This window comes from Eumetopias jubatus, unplaced genomic scaffold (genome assembly GCF_037043125.1).
Source record: "Eumetopias jubatus isolate StellerSeaLion01/CBP00866 unplaced genomic scaffold, mEumJub1_p1.0 scaffold_4, whole genome shotgun sequence".
Lineage (NCBI taxonomy): Eukaryota > Metazoa > Chordata > Mammalia > Carnivora > Otariidae > Eumetopias > Eumetopias jubatus.
Genome location: NW_028274810.1, coordinates 151733999 through 151758469, shown reverse-complemented (window position 1 = coordinate 151758469; position 24471 = coordinate 151733999). Strand labels below are relative to the sequence as shown.

Sequence of the window (24471 nt, the reverse complement as noted above, 5' to 3'; positions counted from 1 at the left end):
TTTAAAAAAGTTAAAACAACATATTGGCCCAATCATGTGGTATGATTGGTGGGTTGATCTTAGATGTGGGGCTTTTTTTCCCTAAAGATATTATTTATTCATTTGACACAGAAAGAGAGAGAGAGAGAGAGAGAGAGCGAACAAGCAGGGGAAGCACCAGAGGTAGGGCGAGAAGCAGGCTCTCTGCTGAGCAGGGAACCCAGTGTGGGTCTCGATCCTCATGACCTGAGCTGAAGGCAGATGTTTAACGACTGAGCTACTCAGGTGCTCCTGATGTGGAGGCTTTGTGATAACTAAATATAACAGACCCAAGAATTGTTTTATTTTTGGTTTGTAAGAGATTTACACTTTTTAAAAAAGTTTTTAATTCCAGTGAGTTAACTACAGTGTTATATTAGTTTCAGGTGTACAATATAGTGATTCATCAATTCCATACATCACCTGGTGCTCATCACAAGTGCTCTCCTTAATCCCTATCACCTATTTAATCCACCCCCCACCCTCCTCCCTTCTGATAACCATCAGTTTCTTCTCTATAATTAAGAGTCTGTTTCTTGATTTGTCTTTCTCTGTAAGAGGTTTACTCTTGATTAAAAGTTAATTTGATAACGTAAGGTTTTTGTTTTCTGGAATTGTTTATTTGTAGCAAATCTCACTTTCTAGAGAAAGTTGTGTAGCCATAGAAATGTTTTGAGATTATGTAGTTTAAAAAAAAAATGTACCTACGTTGGGGCACCCGGGTGGCTCAGTCGTTAAGTGTCTGCCTTTGGCTCAGGTCATGATCCCAGGGTCCTGGCATCGAGCGCTGCATCGGGCTCCCTCCTCAGCGGGGAGCCTACTTCTCCCTCTCCCACTCCCCCTGCTTGTGTTCCCTCTCTCACTGTGTCTCTCTCTGTCAAATAAATAAATGAAATCTTAAAAAAAAGGAAGTGGAAGTCATATAGCCTGTTGATAACCACGCTTTAAAAAAATATGTACCTACTTTAAAAGATGAGGAAGCTGAGAGTAATACCTAATATTTTCTTTCTTTTATCTTCCTTTCTCTGCCTGTATGCTTCACTATTCCCTGGATTTCCTCTTCTATGCAAGTACTAAAGCCTGAAGGAGTATTGCTTTATTTAGTTGGTAAGGAGTTATTTCCTAGAACTTACTATCTTCTCCATTTCTAGGTCAGCCCCTGCCCCAAAGGTCATGGAGAGCATGATTTCAGTTGCATACCACCAATTGGTGCCAGGAAGACCTGGGCAATGGCCAAAGCAGGCTCCTTTTGTTTGGAAGCTTTTTCTTCTCCCTTCCTGCATCTCTTACCTACATCCTGGCAATCCGGTGTAACCTAGGCCTGCCCAGAGTGAAACCACATTCCCCATGCTACCTCTTGGTTTCTTTCTCCTAATTAGGACTATCAGTCACTTGTAAGGTTATAATTCCAGCCAAAAGAAAGCTATGTCATTATGAGGTAAATGACTGAGAGTTGACCCTTTAGGACATTTTCATTAAAAAATGCTGATGGTCAAGTGAATGAATTTTTGATTTCTAGATTGTATGGAAGACATACTTTTGGGAGGAGAGGGCTTCCTGGTACTCTCTGGATATCCTAAGATGCTGCCATCCCCAAATCAGTAGGAGTAAGGGCCATTTTCTGAAAAGATGCAGGCTCGTCTCCTAGTTATTAATGTTTTTTAGTAACGAGGAAGTACATATTTTCCTAAGAAGCATGATAGTATGTTAGGTTCTCCAAATAAGTTTTAATAACGACAACCTTGGCTAAAACATTGTTTCCATCATTGAGTGACATTTGTATTTGTAAGATTTAGACTCTTTGGATAGAGTTATCCTCCTTTATTTCATTCAGAACTCTGAATTTATTCCTATTCTCCTCCAAAAGGAAACCCTGCAGCAGGTGAAAATTATCTCAATAAATAACCCACTTGTTTTCCTGAATGCAAAGAAGTTTCATACTGATCTAATGAACATAATCCAAAAAGAAAATGTGAGCAACCAGCTACTGGATGATATCAGCAAGGTAGGATCAGCTAGTTCATGATTACAATAATGTACTACAAATAACCTTATATCGTGATACTAAGATACGAATTATGAAATATAATACATTATTAGAGTGCTTGGAAACCTCTCCTTCAGCAAAGCCTTCTATTGTATTATACTTTTCATTTGGTTCTTGTAGTTATTTTTTAGGTAATCACTCCCATTCATTCGTTCATTCACTCAGCATATATCTAGTGGACATGTGTACTAGATACTATAACCCTGAGAAGAATAAATAAGACAAATCATTTAGCTTAAAGGACCTTTTTACGAAGAGAAAAGAGTCCGATCCCAATCTAAAAGAGATAGAATACGATAAATGACTTCAGAGAAGCATAAACTCTTGCCATCATTATAACATTATTATAAAAAACTAGCCTTCTTTATCTCCACAGGTTATCTTCATTAACAGAGATATCAACTGTGCATCATGTTGATTGTATGTAAATAAGCTATCTGTGATTATTTGAATCCTTAAGCCCTTAAGCATGAACTTTGGAGCTAAGCTGCCTGGGTTTGCCATTGATGAGCTGTGGGAACTTAACTGAGTTATTAAACCTTTTGTGATTCAGTTTCCTGGTTTATAATCAGGATGATTAAATGAGTTAATATATGCAAGGATACTTGCAAGAACACTGTCTGGCCTACTAAATACTATAAAATCTTGACTAATAGTTTGAGCACAAGTAGTAACGTCTCCATGAAGCTTTCCATGACTACTTCAGATTACAATTCAGAGCGTGTATTATCCCCACTCAGGTACATAGGAAGTATTGACTCTCCCATTTCTAGCATCTCAGGAGCTGTCCAGTAACACATTCCTGTTCCTTGCAGCTTTATGCTTCTACCTCTGGGCCTCATACTAATCCACACCATAGAGGCCATAAACACAGGATCAGATATATTATTTGCTGGGCTCAGTGCAAAATGAAAAGGTGAGGTCCCTTGTTTAACAATTATTGAGAATTTCAAGATGGCATTAGCAGAGCATTAAACCACGTAGGGGATCCTTCTAAGCATGGGACTCTGTATGACCACACACGTTGCAAGCCTACAAAACTGACCCAGCCTGTATATCTCCAGCCCTGTGTTTTCCTCTCACTGTACTTTTTAGAATGTCACTTTCAGCAGATTATTAGGAACCCCACCTGTAATTTTGGGTTGAGAAGAACTTGCACTCATGCCAAAGATGGACATCATTCCTAGTTGTTCAAGTTGAATACAAGGCCTCTTTCTTTTACAAAGCCATGCTTACTTTATAGCAGTGTTTAGCTCTGTTATGAGATAGGCAGGTTCTTGTGGCTGATGTAAGCTCACAACCACCACACACAGTGATATTGTGGGAAAATTTGTCCACAATTCCAAATAATCTAATTAACTCATAAGAAACTTGCAGTCTTATTTTACCAAAATGTAAATTTGCTTCTTGAAATGATATGCTTCTTTGTAGGTTTTATCATGTCTAGTAGAGTATCTGACATGAATATTCTTATAACCAGTTGTTTATTGATAGTTGATATTATTTTCCTTAGAATATTTTCCTGTAAGACTAAGGTTGTTCCAACGTGTTTTCAGAAATTGAAAATTGGCGTATCTTATAGCATATCAAGTCAGAAATAAACTTCATTAATGCAGCCTTCTGGGAGGAGGTTCCATATATATGATTTCACCTACTTGGGACTTAAGAAATTTGAGTCTAATAGTCAAGTAGAGTTCATTGAATCTAGGTTATTGGTACATAATGACATCCAAAGGGATTCTTTAACTCAGAACTCTATGGTGGCGAGAAGGGATTTCTTGAGAGTATGTTTCACTATAATGAGAATAATGCAAATATTGTATGTATTTACAGACTGTGAGTTTTAAAGGATATACTAAGGATTCACACGGTAATCTGGAAGCTCTGCTGTCTGAGGAATCAGAGATAAACCTTTATTCAGAATGGTTAAATGGATGGTGTTGAGTAGCATGGATGCTCTTTGGGACATCTCATCTTATTCTTATCATACACTGTGTCTGGGATATCTACTTCTGTTTTAAGACCCGTGCTTGTTCCAATTTCAGTTTTAGAATAAGGAGTCTGCATCAGTTAATTTCTGCCACAGCTTTACCTACTTTCACTGAACTCTGCACAGTGGTCCACAGTTCTGTCTTAAACTGGGGTGCTCTACTGGGGCCTTGGTCTTCTCTCCCAGCTGCATTTTCAGCAGATGGCCATGATGGACGGGCATTTAAAACAACCTAGGGCAAGAAGAATCACACTGTATTCAAAACACAAACTGATAAAGGACTTCCTGTTTTGTTATACTGTGACAGTATATTTCCTACATGTCATCATTAAATATCTTCCTGAATGTAGAAACTTAGGAGGATCTCAGGGTGCTAGTGTTTATTGAATTCATGTTCATTATTATATAGGTTATATATAGATACTCATATCATAATCACCATTTTGTGAATTCACTTTGCAAAGGAAGTTTCAATCTGCTGTTTATCCAAAATTTTCTTTTGCTCAGACCAGGTATTTTTTTAAATAGACTTTAGTTTTTGGAACAGTTTTAGACATACAAAAAAAAAAAATGAAAAGTGTTAGTACAGAGAGTTCCTATACACCCTTGCACCATACAGTTTTTGCTGTTATTAACATCTTGGGTTAGTGTGACATATTTGTTACAATCAGTGCTACATTATCATTAACTAAAGTTCATGCTTTATTCAGATTTCTTTAGTTTTACTGAGTGCCCTTTTTCTTTTCCAGGATTCCATCCAGGATGTCACATTATATTTAGTTGTCCTGTCTCCTTAGATTCTGCTTCACTGTGATGGTGTCCCAGACTTTTCTTTTTCATTGACCTTGACAGTTTTGAGTAGTATTGGTCAGGTATTTTGTGGAATATCCTTCTATTGGAATTTATCATGGTAAGATAAGGGTGTAGCAGTCCACAGGTAAAGAGTGTGGAGTTGTGCTTCACCTACTTGAGGGTGGAGTATCTACATAAATTATTGCACAGATTTCAGACAAGATTAAAGATAAGAGGAGGGAAAAGAAACTCACATTCACTGAATGTCTCTCAAGGAGGAGTCCCTTTAATTAGGCTAACTTAATCATCACCAGCCCCACGATGTAAGTGGTATTACCTGAATGCTACAAAAAAGGAAGATTGAGACTTAGAAATGTGAAATTACCTGGTGGAAATATAGCTGATAACTGTCAGAGCCGGAATTAAAGAATATAAGCTGCACCATTGGGTATCTGGAAGAGAAAATAGATGTTCTCTAGTCAGCCTTTAAGATGAAACTGCTGTGATGTCTTGGAGAAGTGGTATAATGTAGTGCTTGGGAGCATGAGGTTCTGAATGGAAAAGCATGAGCTTTGGTTTTAGCCGAGGTTCTTACTAGCTTTGTGACTTTGGTGAAGTTATTTAACCTTTCCAATCTTTAGCTCCCTCTTATGGAAAATGAGATTAGTAAATTCATAGGATTTTTCTGAATCAAATAATTAACGTAGAGTCCTTGGTATATAGCAAGTAGTCAAAAATATCAATTACTATGATCATCATCAACATTTGAGAAGTAGATAGCATGTGATCTCGTTAGAGGCATCAATTATTGTCAATTTCAAAGAACTTTAATTGTAGGATGCAGAGTTATTTTCATTTTCTAGCATTTCCATAAATCGGGACTGTTTCCCAGGCATTTTCATGGAGCTGCAGGTGAACAGTTCACTTTCATATAATATGAAATGTATGGTCAATGACTCTCTCTCAGAGAATGTTGTGTTAATGAGGTTAATTTCTGATTGGATACACTACATGAAAACGGATGCAAATGTTTAATTCCTGATCAAAAGTCAAAACAAACTTAGCCTTGCAGAAAATGTTCTGAACAAGATAGTCTGACTTGGGAATGTATGTTATTTACTGAGCTACTTAGAACCAATGGTCATTTTATTATTTCAATGTGTTGTATTTATCATTCTGAGAAAAAAAGACTAGTGAAAAATAATATTTCGAGCCTAATTTTCTTATTATTTATGGAGAAAAGAAAGATGTGCTGTTTCCAAGAACAGAAGTGAAATTTTTGTTATTCTTCTTTATATTCATTTTCATTTCAGTGTGAACAAAACACGTTGCTGAATTCTCTATCCAATGGCAACTGCAATGGTGAGTTAGCTTAAAAAAAATCTAAGTGTCCTGACTGAATATGGACCAGAGAATAAGTCTTCTTTCCTCTTCCTGCCATTCTGCCCTTCCCCCTGCTGTCCTCCTTCCCCTTTCCCTGTTCTGCCCTCCCCCGCCCCCAGTTCTACTTCTCTCTCCCTCATTCCTCCTGGTCCTCCCCTTTCCTCTTTTCCTTCTTCCCTTCTTCCTCCTCCTTCTATCTCACCTCCTGCTCCTTTTTAGAAGCGAGTTTAAGTAAAAGGTATAGACTTGCACAGGATGAAGTGTAAACTTTATTACAGGGTATTAAAAATACTTGCAATTAAAAAAATACTTGCAACACTGAAGTAAATGGTATTTATAAATGAATGGAAGGAAACTACAATGTCCGATGGTTAGAATACTCAATATTGAAAAGGTGTCAGTTTTATTTATGTTGAATTGATTTATAAATATAAATTTAATCCCTATTAAAATTCCAATAGGACATTTGAATGGCAATTGACAAGCTTATTCTAAATTTGGTATAGCAATTCAAAAGGCCAGGAATAGGACAAGACACTCAAAATATGTGAACAAGGGGGAGAGAGTATTTTCTTAACTGTCAAGATATATTATAATGCTCTCATAATCAATGCAGTATGGTATTGGTTCCAAGATAAATGAACATATCAACAGGACAAAGTAGGGGGCCCAGAAGGGGAGAAAAATTTCACACATATTGGTGTTTGATTTGTGACAAAACTGACACTGCTGAGCAGAGAGGAAAGGACAGGCTTCCTGAGGATGTGACAATCATGTGTCTACAGTGAAGGAAATTACTCATTGTAATTCACACACCGTACCACCAAATCAGTACCAGCTGAATCAAAATCCTAAGCGTGGTAAACAAAATAAAAATTTAGAAGAGGATATAGGAGAAAATGCACAAGAGATGCAAAGCATTAAGCATAAAGAAAATTATCATTAGACTTTACTAGATCGTTTTTAAGAGTTTTTGTTTAATGAAAGCCACCATAGTAAAGCATGAGAAGATAAGCCACAGTGGAGGAAGATAGAACATATAACGTGGAGAAAGGACTGTACTCCTTTACAAATCCATGAATAAAAAAAGGCAGATGACCCAATAGAAATGGGTAAAAGACATGAGCAGGCATTTTCAAATTTGCCAGTAAACGTGTGAGAATATGCTTGACTATTACAGTAGTTACTGGAGCAATGCAAATTAAATATAAATATATAGAGAGTGGACTTAATTTACATTGCTCCAGTAATATGTATGTACATATGTAATTGGTAAAGATTTAGAAGTCTGACAATGCCAAAGGTTAGTGAGAATGTAGGACAAGAAGTCTCCTACGATGCTGGTGGGGGTGTAAAATGTTATAACTACCTTGGAAAATGGTTTGGCAAAATTGTATAAAGTTAAAGATATACATCCCTATTAGCAACAATTCCACATCTACTTATGCAATCTGCAGAAATGAGAGTCTGTGTACAACAAATTACACAAAGAAGACTATTCACAACAGTTAGTTAGGAATAGAGGCACAACTCGGGTCCCTGTTGTAGCAGGGCAGGCATACAGGAAGGGATGCTCAAAGCTGGGAGAGGAGGGCCTGGTCTGGAAGCAGTCTGCAGGGAGACAAGCACCTTACTCCCTCTGCTGTGGTCACAAGGTTATGAAAATGGAGGGAGAGGATGAACTTGAAAGAGATTTCAGCATGTCAGGAACACAGTCGGCACTGTTTGAGTGTTGGAGGAGGGGAGAGGGAAAAACAATGATTCTGAAGCTCTGAACCTCTCACACTGGGATGATGAGACCTGGGGGGAGTGGAAAGGGAAGATAAGTTGACTTCGGAGGGTGGTGTACATAAGATGCTGAGAGGTCATCCAAGAGACGTCCAGCGGGTTTGGGGAGAACACGGAATAGATCTGGAAGTAACTAAATCAAAGGGAGACATAGCTGAGCAAGGGATTGGGAAACAGATAAGAGAATGAAAAAATCCACCCCCCCAATAATTTTCACAGAGGGGGAAGATTTGTAGTTGAGCATGATTGAATAATCAAAATCTATGAAACAAACTATATAAATGATAAGATGGCAGTCATCATATTTATCTGAATGAAAACAAAAATTGCTCAAATATGAAATCTTCCATTATCATTCCATTTGGGGAGGTCGTGTCCCCAAAACATTGTAGTCCCGTTATGCCATTCCCAAGAGGCCCTCCTGCACACATGTCTCTTAGGGTTCTGGTTTGCCAGCTGAACTCCACTCCTTCTCACCTGCTAAACTTCTACTCATCCTCCAGACGTCCGCTCACGTATTCTGTTTTTCTCTTCATTCCTGCATTTATTGTTTCATGACCTGTTCCCTCAGCAAATGTTTCTTGTATTTACTGAACATCTACTTAGTCCTGGGCACCATGACAGGTACTGCATGTTCAAAGCTGAAGAAAGCAGGCATGATCTCTGCTATCACGGATCCTAAAACTTGTCTAAAACAAGTTCCCTGCCCTCACCACCAATCCTCACTCCCCACACCAGCAACCCAGGTATATTGGTTTCCCATTGCTACTGTAACAAATTACCACAGACTTAGTGGCTTAAAGCAACACACATATATTATCTTACAGTTTCAGAGGACAGAGGCTGAAATGAATCCTACAGGAGAAAATCAAAGTTTTGGCAGGGTTATATTCTTCCTGGAGGCTCTAGACGAAAATCCATTTATCTCCTTGCTCTTCCCAACTTTTAGAAGCCATCTGCATTCTGTGACTCTCGGCCTCTTCCTCCTTCTTCAAACCAGCAGCATGGTGGCATCATCAGATTTCTCTTTGACTTCTTCTACCACCACATCTTCTCTGATTCCCACCCTCCCACCTTCCTCTCATAAGGACCCTTGTGATTACATCAGAACCCCCACCCCCGCCAGATAATCTAGGATAACATCCCTATCTTAAGTTCTTAACTTAATCAAGTCCACAGAATTCTTTTTTGACATTTACAGACCTACTTACAGGTCTGGGGATTAAGATGTCCATTATGGACAAAGATGTCCATCTTTGGTGGCCATTATTCTGTCCCCCACACCAGGTCACTCCTATATCTTCTTAGCACTTTGTGCATAATTTTTCCAGCCTTCAGAATATTTCAAACTACTAGTTCAATCAGCTGGTTTCCTGGCTTGGTTGAGAGTCTATGGAGGGCAGAGAACTTCATCTCCCTTGTTTACCATTCTACTGGCCTTACTTAACACAGCACCCAGAGCCCCGAATATGTCTATACTGACTGACTGCTTGAATGAATGAACACATGAGATGCTTGGTAATATGTGCACATGTTTTCCAAAGAGAATGTTATGGTTTGTTCTAAATATTTCATAGCTCCTTGTTTTCTTGAGAAATTAGAGGTGCAAATCTGCTTCTCAATAGTTAATTGGTATCAACAGAAAATCCCTTCTCAAAAAATTATGAGTGACTCACAGACTGTCAAGAACCTTTTGAAGTATATGAAAAGCACTCTTAAATTATGCAACTATGAATACTTTTTAATTAAAGGAGTTAATGAATATTCTACAGGAAAGAACTGGCTTCCACAGTCTGGAGTTAATTGCCCACCCACACCTGATGGTTAATTTCTTTCTGAAATGTTGTTTTTTGTAGATAAAGCCCATCGTTTACCACATCCCACATGGGTATAGATTAGTTGTCTCCTTTGCACATGCTCCAAGCTTACCTCATTTTGCTTAAGGCAGGATATCAGCTGTGAATTCACTTTACTCTTTTCTACGATGATGTGATTTTTATTGCACTGGTTGATTTACTTAGAAGCTTAGAACACAAGGTTATAGCCATAAAATCAGTACAATGGCAGAACTGAGAGGGTACTGTGTAAAAGAAAACTTCACTTATTTGTGGAAACATTTCAGAAGTGTCCATTCTATTTAAATTTTCATTTGAGTGAATTGGTAACTTTACCACTAAAGATGTCTTTTTTTATTTGGAAAAGGCATCATGAATTGCTTCTCTTAAAATAGCTTACTTAAATTATTATCTACAACTACATGGCACAATTCATTTGTTTTATTTTATTTTGTTTCATTTTGAATGACCTGAAAATATGCTCTATTTTGATTAAATGAACAGGAAAGAGGAAACTGGATGTAAAAATGAAAGACAAAGCAAGCACCGTAGACAATAGAAGGGAAATTTTTGTACTGCGGTTGATAAAACCCAAACATTTTTATAGTTAACAGCCTATCACCACTTAAATTATGAAATAACTGTAAGAAAATATAGAGAATGACAAGTGCAATTTACAAGTGAAATAAGTGTGATAAGTTAGGGAAGAAGAAAAACTTGTTTCTTAAAGAATTTTTTGTACCTTTTATCACCATTTTCTGGTCATTTAGATCCAGTGACCAGTCCCTCTAAATAATATCTAAATAGATTGTTTTTTCACGGTAGCATTGAGTTCAGATTGACAGATACGTTTCTTGTGAACTATTAGTGGCTTCCTGAAGCAGTGAGTTGATAAAAATTCTAAGATCTTTGACCTCAGTGGAAAAAGTACCATGATTGATTAGCCATGTCTGTCTGGCTGAGGAATGGGAATGATAGAACTCATGCCATATAGTAATAGTTATAGATAATAATTTATGTGGCTTCTTTCAGGAAAAGCAATGCATTGACATTTTTTCAACATTTCTAAATAAAACAATTGCTAATATTTTTTTCAAATTATAGTTACTTTTTTTCCAAGCCTCTTTTGTAGATAGTACCAATGACAATTATGTTTTCTAGTAAATAAAGAATGAGTCTTAAAGATCTCAGAAAAATTCATATTTAAAAAATTTTTTATTTAACATAATAAAATAAAATTTAAAAAAAGAGGTTAGTGAAAATGCTGAGTTTCAGTTTGTCTCTCTGTGAAATGAGAGGTAATTAACGCATCCCATCTTCCTCTCTGAGTTACATAATAATTACCTGAAATCACGTTCAAATAATTAAAAGTTAAAGAGTTCAGAAGTAATCCGTAATTAAGTGAAAAATAGAAAAACTGGAAAGTGCTTGGAATCAGTCTTGTTAAACCACTGTTACCTTTCCACATTCAACGGTCAGCAGCAGAAACCTCTAAGAATTCTCCTTAACTCGAGTCTCTGTTTCTCCTACAGAGGAAGTGTCACAGCCATGCCCAAATGAGAAGAGCTTTTTAATCCTGGATTGCAGTGGAGTGACTTTTTTTGACTATTCTGGAGTCTCCATGCTTGTTGAGGTATTTACACAGCTTGTGTTTGGACTGATTCTTTCCCTTTTCTGTAGTAACAGGGGTTTTCACCAGCTACTCTCTCAGCCCTGGGGTCTTGACTCCACTTGTTTCAACATTCATTTTACCCATTCTCCCTTAAGGACATAGAACTTGACACCTCGCACTGCCATAGAGTTGTCTTCAGGAGATCCCATCAAGCTTCTGGTGTGCGTATGTGTGGGGTCCAAGGGTGGGGGTAGTCACATGGGGTCATCAGAGAGAACAGAACACAGGCTTGGGATGTAGTGGGCATGTAGTGCCTGCTGGGCAGTCAGCTTATAGGCTTCTAGAAAGAAAAGTCCCCTCCGTGAAAAAGTGGCCCTGGTGATGGCAGGATGTTTTCTCTCACCCTCATGGATGGATGTAGTTTCACCAGATACCATATCTGATCTCTCAAACAGTCCCCAGTGCAGGGGCTTTTCTCCATTCTATTGGATGATGGTGCTTACTTCTCTACCCCATGATCTTCATGGTGTCTCCTTGGTCCTGGTGTGCAAAATATAAAACTTCTTATTTCCTTCAAATGAACATGGCTCACAGGACATTTCTACAGAAAGAAGAATGCCTAATTTTTCCAATTCAAGGAAAACTCAGACACTTCTGGAATTTTTTTCCTCCACTTATTTTTTAAAAGATTTTATTTATTTATTTGTCAGAAAGAGAGAGAGGGCACACACAAGCAGGGGGAGCGACGGGCAGAGGGAGAAGCAGGCTCCCTGCAGGGAGCCTGATGCAGGACTCGATCCCAGGACCTTGGGATCATGACCTGAGCCGAAGGCAGACGTTTAACCTACTGAGCCACCCAGGCGCCCCTATTTTTTTTTTTTTTTTTTTTTTTTTTAGTAAATACTATGTCAACAGGGAACTTACCTCCTTTTTCCATTTGTTCTCTCCCTCAGTGTCTTAAATTTGTTGGGGAAGGGTCTTGAGGATGGAGCAACATCTGTTCCTCAACTGTCCTCAGTCCTCCATCAGCTTCTGCTGCATGGAACTCAGCTTACCTGTTTCTGGGTATCTGCTCCTGAGGGGTTCTCTACACTTGCTTCATAGTCTCTCCCATGGGTAGCTTTGTATTCTGCCAAAAACTTAATCAAAATCCTGTGAAAATTTCTGGAGCTCTTTCTCTGCTTATCTCCCTCATTTCCATTTCTCTCTCCCACAGATTTCGCCCACCTAATCCTTCCTGAACTCTACTTCCGTCTGCTCAGCTCAGTGAAGCTCTTGCATTTTACTCAGGCATCCATCACTCTCTGGCCCAGAAGCAGCTTTGTGCAGAAAGCTGAGCTCTTAGAGAGCTTGTCTCATCTGTCTTCTTTCTCTCAGGGAACTCAGTCCTGTGCTCCCTGTTCCCACTGTCTAAAAACAGTTCGTATATTTTTGTTCAGTTGTCTACTTACTTATGGAGGATGGGATAGTCTTGTGTTAGTTACTCATCAGGGCAAGATGCAGAAATTGGAACTGGGGTTTTAAAGATTTAAGATCAGTAGTTTCTAGACGGTTTTACATTATAGGTATTGGTTGTTTTCTGTGGTGTTGTGTAGTTGTGCCTCTATTCATTTATAAATATAAATTTGAAATGTCCAAACTTCCAAATTCAAGATAGTCAGAGGTCAAAAAATCAAAAACAAAAACAAGAAACATAGTGCAAAAGTCAATTTCAGTATCCTTTCCTATGAAGATAAGGGTGAGAATTTGGGGAGGAGAAACTGCTTGGTGTGAGACAGTCAGGGTGTGGTTCCAGTATCGTCCCACTAGCTATGAGGTGTGGGGGGAAATCATTAACCTTCCTGGATCGCAGTTTATTCACCCGTAAAAATGAGGGGATGATTTTGTTTCAGTATGAGCAGATATTTAGAAAGCAAATCATGCAAAAACGGTTGAGTGTTAAATATCCTAGACTTAAATCCAGTGGCTGTTTTTGGTATGTCACCTTTCTTTTTCCCCCATATAATATGCTTTCATTTTCTTGTTGTTCACTATAAAAACTTTGCAGTTTGGCATAGTTCAACCTGAATATGTCATGTTTTCTTGCATCCAAATCTGGACTGTAGACAGATAGTTTTTGACTGGAGGGCTCCCTGTGTTCAGCCTTTCTCTTTCCTCTGCGTCACCAGGGTCTAGAAGAGTGCTCTTCAGTGGATGTGCAGAAGGCTCACCTGGGGTGCTCATCAACAGCACAGTCTTCTGGGTCCTAGTTTTGGTCCAGGAATCTTTATTTAAACAACCACAGGTGATTCTGAGGCAAGTGGTCCAAGATCATATTCTGAGAAACACTAGATTAGGATTGTCCCTTTACTGGGAAAGACCAGGATGTACAGTTTTTGTTTAATTATATTTTAAATTTATTTTGAATATGCTCAAATGTTCATTAGTGCCTCTCTCTAGATATTGCAAATCAGGATTAGAGTTAGTAAATAGGAGGAAATGGTTACCTATTCCCACTAAGTTTAGGATCTAAAGTTGAAAATTCAGAGGAATCCAAATAATTCGGGTACTGGGCATGCTGAGAAAGAGGTTTTTTGTTTTTTGTTTTTGTTTTTTTCCATTCATCTTCACAGTTTTAAAATACTACACAATGGAATTATGAGATAAATCAACCGATGCATTTCATTTTTAGATTAGTGAAAAATAACATTTACTCTTGGCCTGGTGTTTCTTATCTGTATATAGGACACCAGCAGTTTTGTGTCAATTTGCCTTTTTAATTTCCTTATTACTATTTGGTTTATTTCATCATGGTTACAGTAAATTATGGTGTATATTAAGAACATTGACTTTAAAGATAGATAAATCCTGGCTCTAAATATTAGCCATATAAAGAGTTCCATGACCTGGGCTTAAGTATTTACTTTTCTGTAAGCTGAAAGTAGACATACCCACTTCATCAAGTTGTGAAGCTTTGCAATGATGTATTGCAAAGAAAGAACACAACAAAATCTCTAGAAGTCAATAAGTACTCAATAATTCTAGCTTTTAATAAAAATTTTTCATTTTGCAAAAGTCATTTCTTAAAATGCAAATAGTATCATTGTGACTAATATTATTTTTTAGTTTCAGCCGCTAGAAGAGGGTCTAGAGTAAAGAACCACAGAGTCTCTTGAGCCATGCATGTCTTCTGCTTCCTAACATTCCTGGATTATTTCCTTAGTCACTGTAGTGCTAGGAACTTCCCATGTGAGTTATAGGTTGAAGGAAATGGAATGACTTCTATTTATTCTTCCACTTAGGGACACTGGGAAAGTCAGTGAACTGGAGATTATGTTTATCAACGTCAATAAACCACCTGTAGCAATGTGTTTGTGCTTCCTGAGCTTGAGAAAAAATCAAACACTCACAAGTTACCTTGAATTAATCCTTTTAACTTTATAAAAACAGGAGTCATTTATTTTGGCCAAGTTTCAGTCCATGTATTGTTCATTTGTTTGCTTATTTATTCATGCTCAGAGTGACACATCTCCTATTACTCTGCAATTCTTCTAACATATAACGCTTACTTCAGGAACAATAGAAGGGAAAAATTTTGAAAGTATCATGCATACTCTTAGAATGTGTTGGAAATGCTCTCTATATTTTATATGTAAGATACTTCTCTATTACATAACCAAATCCATCCTGTTGCTAAAACTTCTCAATTTATTTTCGCTAAGTTTCGTGGATTGACTTTGGTCTGGGTGAATTCAAAATCTGGGCCTTCAATAAGTTGTTCCTCCATGGTGTTTTCTAGGACATGAATGAGGCAAGACTCTAAAATATGCCAAGCCTGTTAGTTAAGGACCCCTCATCTTGATGGACTTTTAAAATGGAAGTTGGGCAATCAAACTTGGCTTCAATTATTTTAGTTCTCAGCTTACCATCCAGGGATGGGACTTGAGAGTCCCTGAACAATCACAACTTGTTGTAAAATATTAAACTAAGCAGTAGGTCAACAGTTTTCATCACTTTTATCAATGGGTCCTTGACTTCCAGTCAAAGAAGGTTGAGAACAACTTTCTATCATTCTTACAGGGAAGGAAATGCGGTGTTTTAATTTTTATTAAATGAAGTTTCATTTATTAAATGAGCATGGAAGTAGCCAAATCTAGTTGCAAGAAAGGTAAATACCCTGCGGCATTAATCTTAATTGGTGAAGGCAGTCTTTTAGAAGTTTGCCGGGGTGTGCCTGACTGTGTAGCAATACCTCCCTCTGCTGGTCTGATATCATAAACATTGGCTTTTTGTTTTGTTTTGTTTTTAAATAGTAATTCTCCTTTTTTCTTAAGCCCGTCTTTTTCTTTCCTGCCTGCTCTCCTGAATTAATTATGGGTATACTATTTTCATCCCTCCAGGTTTACAATGACTGTAAGAGCAGGAGTGTGGATGTATCATTAGCACATTGCACAGGTAAGGGAGGGTTCTCGGCTAACATTGAACATGATCCTTCTGCTGCTCCAGCTAGCCTTATGTTACTTGTGTTTTCTTGTAGCTTCCTTGATAAAAGCAATGAAGTACTGTGGAAACCCAGACTCAGAGAAACCAGTTTCTTTTGACTCAGTATCTGCTGCACTAAGTAACATCTATTCAAGTAAGGTGAGCCATGCAAGTTGGCATGCGGGAGTTATACGAAAAATTAGAATGTAGAATCAAGAGCTTTGCTTTTTTTTTTTTTTGTATTAGCCTATTACTCCTCTCAGAGTCCTCTGCTACAATAAAGGAATTTTTCCATTCCTTACTTGGATTAGTTATGAACATTGTTTAATAATTGGGTCTTCTACCAATATCATGGCTTAGAGGATTTGGGGATCACCTATTAAGTACAAACTGCTTGCTTGTAAAATAAATGCTTCTTCCAGGATCTACTATCCTGGGAATTTGAATCCACCTCTGTCAAATGCTAAAACTTTATATTAGCCTTACATAGCTTTTTTTTCTGCTCTGATACCCTTGCCTCTAAGTTCATATTGCCATCTTTGGAAATATTATTTGCAGAGCCCAGCACTCCCATGATATGAAGCATCACAGTTATCCTCCAAATACTGGGCTTTATAGTTAGTCTTAGAGCTGTTCCTAGAGCTTTGATTTCCTGCAATTTTTCTTTGACTTTGAATCATTTTGCTTTTCCTCATCCCTAGAACAGCGTTTGGTACTTTCCAGAGTCATCCCTATCACATTCAATCAGAACAGTATGTATTTACAAAATAATAATAATAACAACACAATTATTACTATTACTATTATTATGATATATCTAACATTTATTGGATGTTCCTTATATTGCAGAAATATTCTAAGAGCTTTACCTATATTAATTCATTAGACTTGCCACAACCTTATGAGGTAGATACTATTATTTAACCTCTTTTTAGAAATGAGGAAACTGAGGCCCAGGGAAGTTATACCATTTGTAAGTGGGAGAGCTGGTCTCAGAGTCAGCAGTCTGTCTGACCTTGGACTTGGAGCTTTCAACCACCATACTCTCATGCCTCACAGAATGTCTGTCTGCTTAACTTGGCTGGACAGCTTGCATCAGTTGCTACTGTTCTTTGATTATGGTACCAATTTAAGAGTGGAACATGTGCTTATTTCTTCCTCTTCTATTTTAGAATTTGAGCAAACTCAGTGATCACAGTGAAGTCTGAGACCCTTTTGCTGCAGTTCAACTCTTGCCTTTAGCAACTGCTCTGAAGAGGCCATACATACTCTGGCTTTTTGCACAGCCTTTTTTGTTGATGAGATCCTACAGATGACCTGGACTATAAGGATGATGTGACTTAATAATCACGTAGCCACTGGTCAAGATTCACCAGCCATTCTTCCTAATCTTTGTTAGTAAGCAGATTTACTTAGTAGGTTATTGTAGACTTATTTTATAAAAATTGGTATGCATTTAGATTTAGTTGTACTGAAAGGTAAACATGAATTTATTTCTTTTGCCATGGTATTTGGTGTTGTTTTGTTTCCGTTTTTTTTTTGTAAGTAAACTTGCAAAACTGAGAAACACTTTGTCGTAAGAGATCTAAAACATTTGCAAGCCATTTGTAAAAATCCAGGATCATCTGCAAATAATACATAAAAACAACTTAGCAAATGTGCCATATTCCCCTCCAAAAAACCCAAAAAACTCATTAAACATCAATAAGATTAATACAATAGGTTATGAAATTCACAGAAATTAAGACCAATGAAAACAAATGACAAACTAGAAACCACTGTTCTTTATGTCCTTCCATGCAAGGAAGTCTTCAAGACTATTTTCAAGATAACCAGTGTCCCAGTGAAACCAAGTTCTTGACATTAGTCTGTTTTACTCTGAATACTAGAAATGCTTAGCCCCAAATTCTACATTCCAACCCCATAAAGTCTCTGTTTTTACCTTAGGTTTGGTTGAAGCCAGAGCATATGGAATTTGCACATTTTATATTTTGTCACAAATATGATTTTTAGATGAGAAAATAAATACCACCAGTAGAATAGCTTTGTGCTATTCTAATATACAATTAACTATTCTAATACACAATTAAAGTCCCAAGTAGTTTGGGACTTTCCTATTTCAGAGAGACAGTCAACATAATATAATACATTTATCTCTCTATCCATTTAGATAGATAGGTCTCCATAGTATGTTTTTCTTTATCTTTTGCTAGAGTAGAACTTAGATATGTGATTATCTGTAAAACTACCAAATCAATAGGATAATTGACAAGCACCATAGCCCAGGGTGACCTGTATAAATTATTGTTTTCATGCTTATACATATATTTTCAATCATGTACAATTACAGAGTTTCATATTTTTATCAGGCAATTTGATACACTTATGAAGAAATCCCGTTTTCTAAGATAGGTCTGCTTCAGTTTGAAGGTATTGGAACTGTTCTTGAAATTACCAGTATAACAAAAAGCCAAGTACTTTAAACTGAATTTGAAAAATAGCTTGAAAACAAAACTTAAAGACTGATCATTTGGGTATTTTTGTGGGCATCTGTATGAGAATTTGCCTGCCAAGTGATATAACGGTCCCTAGCAAATGTATGGTGAACATTCATATGGTCCTTAGTTTTCACATTAAATGATAGGTAGGACAATGTAATAAAATGATGGGGAATAATAAATGTTTTGAATCTCATAACTTACCCCCTCCATTTCAATTTTGGTTGACACGAGTGAAAAAGAAAAGTCTTTGTCCTAAAGGAAGCCTCAATCCTTTCATCTCTGATTTGGATTGAAATGAGTGAGGACAACTTTCATTCTCATCAAATATTGTTCCAAGAAAAAGTGGAGGTAATAGTTGGAGGTAAAATTTCCTTAGAGAAAAGAATTTCACTCTGTTTTATCCATTTAAATTATCCCAGTGGTGGATGGTGGCAACATTTACCATCTGGAATCCATTGATATTGGCACATAAAGATAAGTCAAAGAAAGTTAAGAAAAGAAAATGTATTTTGCTGTGTATAAATTGATATTCTGCTGTCCAACTTTGGCCTATAGCTAAATTCATGCACTGCAGGCATTTTATAATTTGTTAGAGATTATGGGCCATGGATGACCTTAAAATCATTACAGTTAATCAATGGATGCTTTGTTCTATTTTATTGTTAAAGGTGACACAGTATTGTCTGAGCAGGTGTATTTGAACTCATTTCAGTGTTTAAAGTAGAAGTTTAATGGATAAAACTTTAAAGCCAGGAACTTGAGTGTCAAATGTTAATGTTATTTTCAAAGTAAGGGAACACCAAACCCTGTGCCAGGTAAAGCTCTTTGTTCTGTCTTCTTCTGCATACCAAAGTCACAATGACTTCTTAACCTGGAAGAATTCCTTGGAATTGAGTTCTGAGAGTCCAAGATTGAATATGAGTTTTGTACACACAAGAATCTAAAATACACATATTTATTTCAAAGCAAGCATTAACAAAGGAACTATAATATGGTCTTGATGCTAGAATATTTCTAGTCATGCTAAATTATTTTTATGAGATCACCTTATTTTTATATATGATAAACTACTTCCATATTACTTCTTATGGTAAAATAAAATTAGAAAAAATTAAAACTGACCTATAAGAGTGTTAAGGACCTAATAGAATGACATATATAAATTAAGCATAAAATATGAAACCAGGAAAAGACCATTAACATTAAATTTATGCAAATTAAATGCCCTTAAATTTTACCATTTATCTTTCATTTTAAAGGTTATTTGCCCCCGATTATATGATTCAAGTGTTATAAGGTCTAGCTTGAACTACTTTGCGGTAATTTATTTGACAGCTTTCTATTCTATAAATGCGTAATGTAATGAGGAAAGAGATCTTTCTTTTTTAATGAAAACATTAATGTGTTAATACCCTGTATGGATAATGTTTGGCATTTAGTGGTTACCAAAATATATTAGTATGTTGTTGAACATACATATGCCTTAAAAATACACGTTCTGTATTCTGTGGGATGATCTAATTCGATATAGCATATGCTTTTTGGCAGTGAGTTTCTTGCCAGATTTCAAATAGGGAGTTAAGTGATGCCTTCACAATCCAAAGATTTTTAGTTAAAAATCATGTAGTCTAATATGCCACATTTATTTTTTTATATTTTTCAATGCATTCAATTATCTCTTTTATAATTCTTTGTACTAACTCAGCACGTAACAAGGAATTTACATGGAAATAAATTGAAATATGATAACTATTATGCTTGAACAGATTTGTGTCCATTATTTCAAAGTATTTACTCTTCTGCAAAGCAAATAATACATATTGCTTTCTTAGACTGACCAGGGTGTGTTGAAAATTCTTGGAAGTATCCATCATGCTTGGTAATTTGTTCTTACAAAATATCAAGCTAGGATGGTAAGATATTATCCCTTCATTTATGGACCACTAATAAGGGCACTTTCTGCTGCGAGACAACATCTACACAAGCCTTTCACCAGGTTTACATCTGTTACGGTCTAATTGTCATTAATGGGTCTATGCTCATTTTCTATTTGTTTGGGTTCTTCATTTATGTGTTGTTTGTCTTTCCGAGTGTCTAGGCCAGAGTCCGTATTCTTCAGCATTTTAAAGGTTGCCATTCCAAAGATCAGAAGCTAAGGCATGCTTCTAGGTTTTGGAGCTACAGCAGTGAATAAAACAACAACAACAAAAAAATCCCTGTCCTCATGGAGCTTATATTCTAACAAGGGAAAACAGGACATCAATGAATAAATGTAAAATACACTTATTGTAAGTTAGATGATAATATGTGCTAATAAGAAGAATAAAGCAAGGAAAGAGGATAGGAAGTATGGCGGAAAGTGGGTGCCCTAGACAAGGTGGCAGGAACAGTGACTAGTCGGAGTGTCTTAGTCTGTTCAGGCTACTGTAACAGAACGTCACAGACTGCAGGACTTCCACAACAGACATTTTTCTCTTCGAGTTCTGTAGGCTGAGAAGATAAGGATGAAGGTGCCAGTTTTTTTTTGTGAGAGCTCGTTTACTGGCTTGCAAATGACCACCTTCTTGCTGTGTCCTCACCTGGTGGAGAGAGAGAGAGAGAGAGAGAGAGAGAGAGAGCTCTCTATCTCTTTTTATAAGGACACTAATTCCATCAGCTTAAGACTTCATTTCATGACCTCATTTAACCATTATTACCTCCTTATAGGCCTTGTCTCCAAACACCCATATCTCACACTGAGGGGGTAGAGCTTCAACATAGGAACTTTGGAGGGGGCGAGACACAATTCAGTCCATAGCAAGAAGTTATAAGTTTCTTATATATTTAAAATTTTTTCTTTTTTTATGTCCAAAAAACACGCTTACTAGAATTTTATGTTTAATAAAATGTAGTGTTTTTGCATCAAAACGTGATAATCATGAACTATGTGGTTAAAGCATTACTAGAGACAACAGGTTAGCATAGACATTGCTAACCATACCTGCTACTTAGAGAAGGTTCTGAGTGAAGTGGTCGGAAATGGGTTGATAATATACCAATGGCTATTCAGAAGATGAGCCATATGTTTTGGTGATGGTTCCTAATGATTAGCCATCTAATTAAAGAAGATAGAATTGAATTAGTTAATTTCCTTTTAAGCTATCATATTGTTTTAAAGAAAACACCAACAGAAACATGCTTAATTCTACCAGTTGTCACAGAGACTGGCACAGAACAGAGTCTGGATGCTAACTGCAGTGAGAGGTTTCACTCTTTTTTTTTTTATTTCTTTGCTTTGAATTTTTTGTTGTTTTGTTTATTTTTTTTAAGAAGGAAAGGATGCTAGGTTACTACAAACTAGCTAAGTGCTCTGAAATGATCTCCTTCAGAGTAGGCGTTATATACAAATCCTTACTTGTTTTCTCTTGATTTAGCAACAGGGAGGTCATTTTGTTCAAATGTATCTCCTTGTTGTCCTAAATTATAAAGGACCACTCTCTCTATTAAGTATAGCAAGCTTTGCAGTATTTTTTCGTATTTTGAGCCTCTGGTTCTTATGACCACATTTAGAAATTGGCTAATTAATAAGCCCAGTAAGGATGTGGTATATATACACAATGGAATATTATGCAGCCATAAAAAGGAATGAGATCTTGCCATTTGAAATGACGTGGATGGAACTGGAGGGTGTTATGCTGAATAAAATAAGTCAATCAGAGAAAGACATGTATCATATGACCTCACTGATATGAGGAATTCTTAATCTCAGGAAACAAACTGAGGGTTGCTGGAGTGGTGGGGGGTGGGAGGGATGGGGTGGCTGGGTGATAGACATTGGGGAGGGTATGTGCTATGGTGAGCACTGTGAATTGTGCAAGACTGTTGAATCACAGATCTGTACTTCTGAAACAAATAATGCAACATATGTTATGAAAAAAGAAAAAGAAGAAGATAGCAGGAGGGGAAGAATGAAGGGGAGTAAGTCGGAGGGGGAGACAAACCATGAGAGACGATGGACTCTGAAAAACAAACTGGGGGTTCTAGAGGGGAGGAGGGTGGGGGGATGGGTTAGCCTGGTGATGGGTATTAAAGAGGGCACGTTCTGCGTGGAGCACTGGGTGTTGTGCACAAACAATGAATCATGGAACCCTACATCAAAAACTAATGATGTAATGTATGGTGATTAACGTAACAATAAAAAAATTTAAAAAAAGAATATATACTTACTAATTGCTACAGTAAAAAAAATGTGCTTCAATAGTAAAATAAATGAAAATAAAACTAGAGTTCTATCTTTATTTCCTTTGCTTCTAGAGTTATTTTTTTTCCTTCTTAGTTTAGAAGTAAGTTCTGCCTTTGTGAGGCTAGAAAAGAGAGGAAAGAGAGAGAGCCTCTTTTATAATGTGTTTCCCAGGTCAACCTCCATAGTTAAGCCCCCTGTTTCTTTACTTCCTTATACTTTGGTTATATATCCTAACAGGGTTCCCAAGCTTCCCTATTGTCTTAAATTTGTAGTAAGGGAATTACCGTTGAAGTAAAGGTGGCTTTACTTAGGTTAACAAAGCCTGAGAGAGTGCAGGGAAGGGAGGGCAGGGAACACAGTGACCCGGCACGGAATGGGTTTGGAGGAGAAAGAAAGATGGAGGATAAAGGCAGGTTTGCCGAGGGTATTGTGTATATGAGGAGGAGGTTGGCTGACATGAGTGACTCTATGGTGGTATGATTTCAGCGGTATCTAGATGTATTCTGAGTCCAGTTATTTGCTTTACCAATCTTATAAGGGGTCTGAAGTTCTCATCATGAGTCATTTATTTAAGCTGGAGTAAATATTATACGAAAGGAAAAACACATGTAAGTCATTGCCATGCATCGTGTGAGCTTTAGGAAGGACTAGTTCATCTAATTGGCTTATAAGACTTTGTCATAATTTTGATGAGGAAGGCTGGTTTGAAATTGTTTGGAGCTCAAGGTGCTGCTGAGGGCAGGGTTAGGAGTGGTGGTGTGGTGTTAGGATGCAGGCTGGTGTGGCAAGGGGGGCCAGACGGTGATGTTGGGGAGGCAGGCTAAGCCTTATGCCCCTGGCATTCTTGGATGATCAGGGCCTTCCTTGTCCCTCACCCCAAAGACACAGACACAGTGGAAGCAGGGTTCATGAAGCCAAACAATTCTTCCACATAGCAGCTTTTCCTGGGGCTTGGACCTATGCCTTTTGCTTTGGCTCTGGAATTAAAATTTGAGAATAGCAGTGTGACTGCCAAAAACAGGATTGACATACCATTCTTGTTTCGTGTAAACCTTTTCTTTTTTTCAGTTGCCTCTCCTCATGCTGCCAATGAAAATATTGAAGTAGTAAGGGTCTCGCTCAACAGAGTAGAGGTTTTATCAATTAAAACCAGTCAAATGATGGTGCCAGATTTCTCCTAAATCTTAGTCGAAATGTGATCCTGATGATATCTGCACCAGAATCACCATGGGTATTTGCTAAATATGCAGATTCAAGCACACTACCCAAGATCTAGTGAATCAATTTCTTTGAGTTGGGCTTGGGAGTAAGGATTTTTCTCAATCATCTGCTTTAGTTTTGCACGCTATAGCTTGGAATCCTAGTCACAAAGGCCATCTTTGGTCTGGTATTTGAACGAAACCCTGTTCTCTGTTAGGCTGTATTTGGGATTGTGCACTGGTCACCATGTATTCTAGATATATGGCAGATCTGTGGTGCTGTTCTTGAGGAAGCAGAACTGGGTGTATAGTTGTGACACGTGGCAGAGGACCACATCAAATTCACTGTAGCTTTGGGTCATTATGAATTTGTGAGAGTCAGAAAGTATCTGAAACATACTATACCTATTCATATATTCCTGGGTGAGCTTCCGAAGACTGGAAGTTTGTATTTAACACCTTTCATCATGGAAAATGTTAGTCTCCTCATTTCACAAATTTATACTGTTTCTGACAGGTACTGATGCAGTCACGTAAGAAAATGGTCCCCTCCTCCAGGTTGCTGCTCACACATTAGCCATTAGAAACATACTGTAAAAGAGAGTGAGAGAGATTTCCCTTCT

General features: G+C 37.4%; 1 protein-coding gene across 1 annotated transcript in view; it reads left to right on the top strand.

Moving 5' to 3' along the window:
* Nucleotides 1–17134, top strand: part of SLC26A7 (solute carrier family 26 member 7) — a 106372-nt gene extending 89238 nt beyond the window's left edge. Inside the window, exons 13-18 of the mRNA XM_028112116.2 lie at nt 1886–2023; nt 6161–6209; nt 11386–11486; nt 15845–15899; nt 15982–16085; nt 17099–17134. Coding sequence (XP_027967917.1) covers nt 1886–2023; nt 6161–6209; nt 11386–11486; nt 15845–15899; nt 15982–16085; nt 17099–17134 — 483 coding nt within the window. The remainder of the gene's footprint in view (nt 1–1885; nt 2024–6160; nt 6210–11385; nt 11487–15844; nt 15900–15981; nt 16086–17098) is intronic.
* The last annotated feature ends 7337 nt before the right edge of the window (nt 17135–24471 follow it).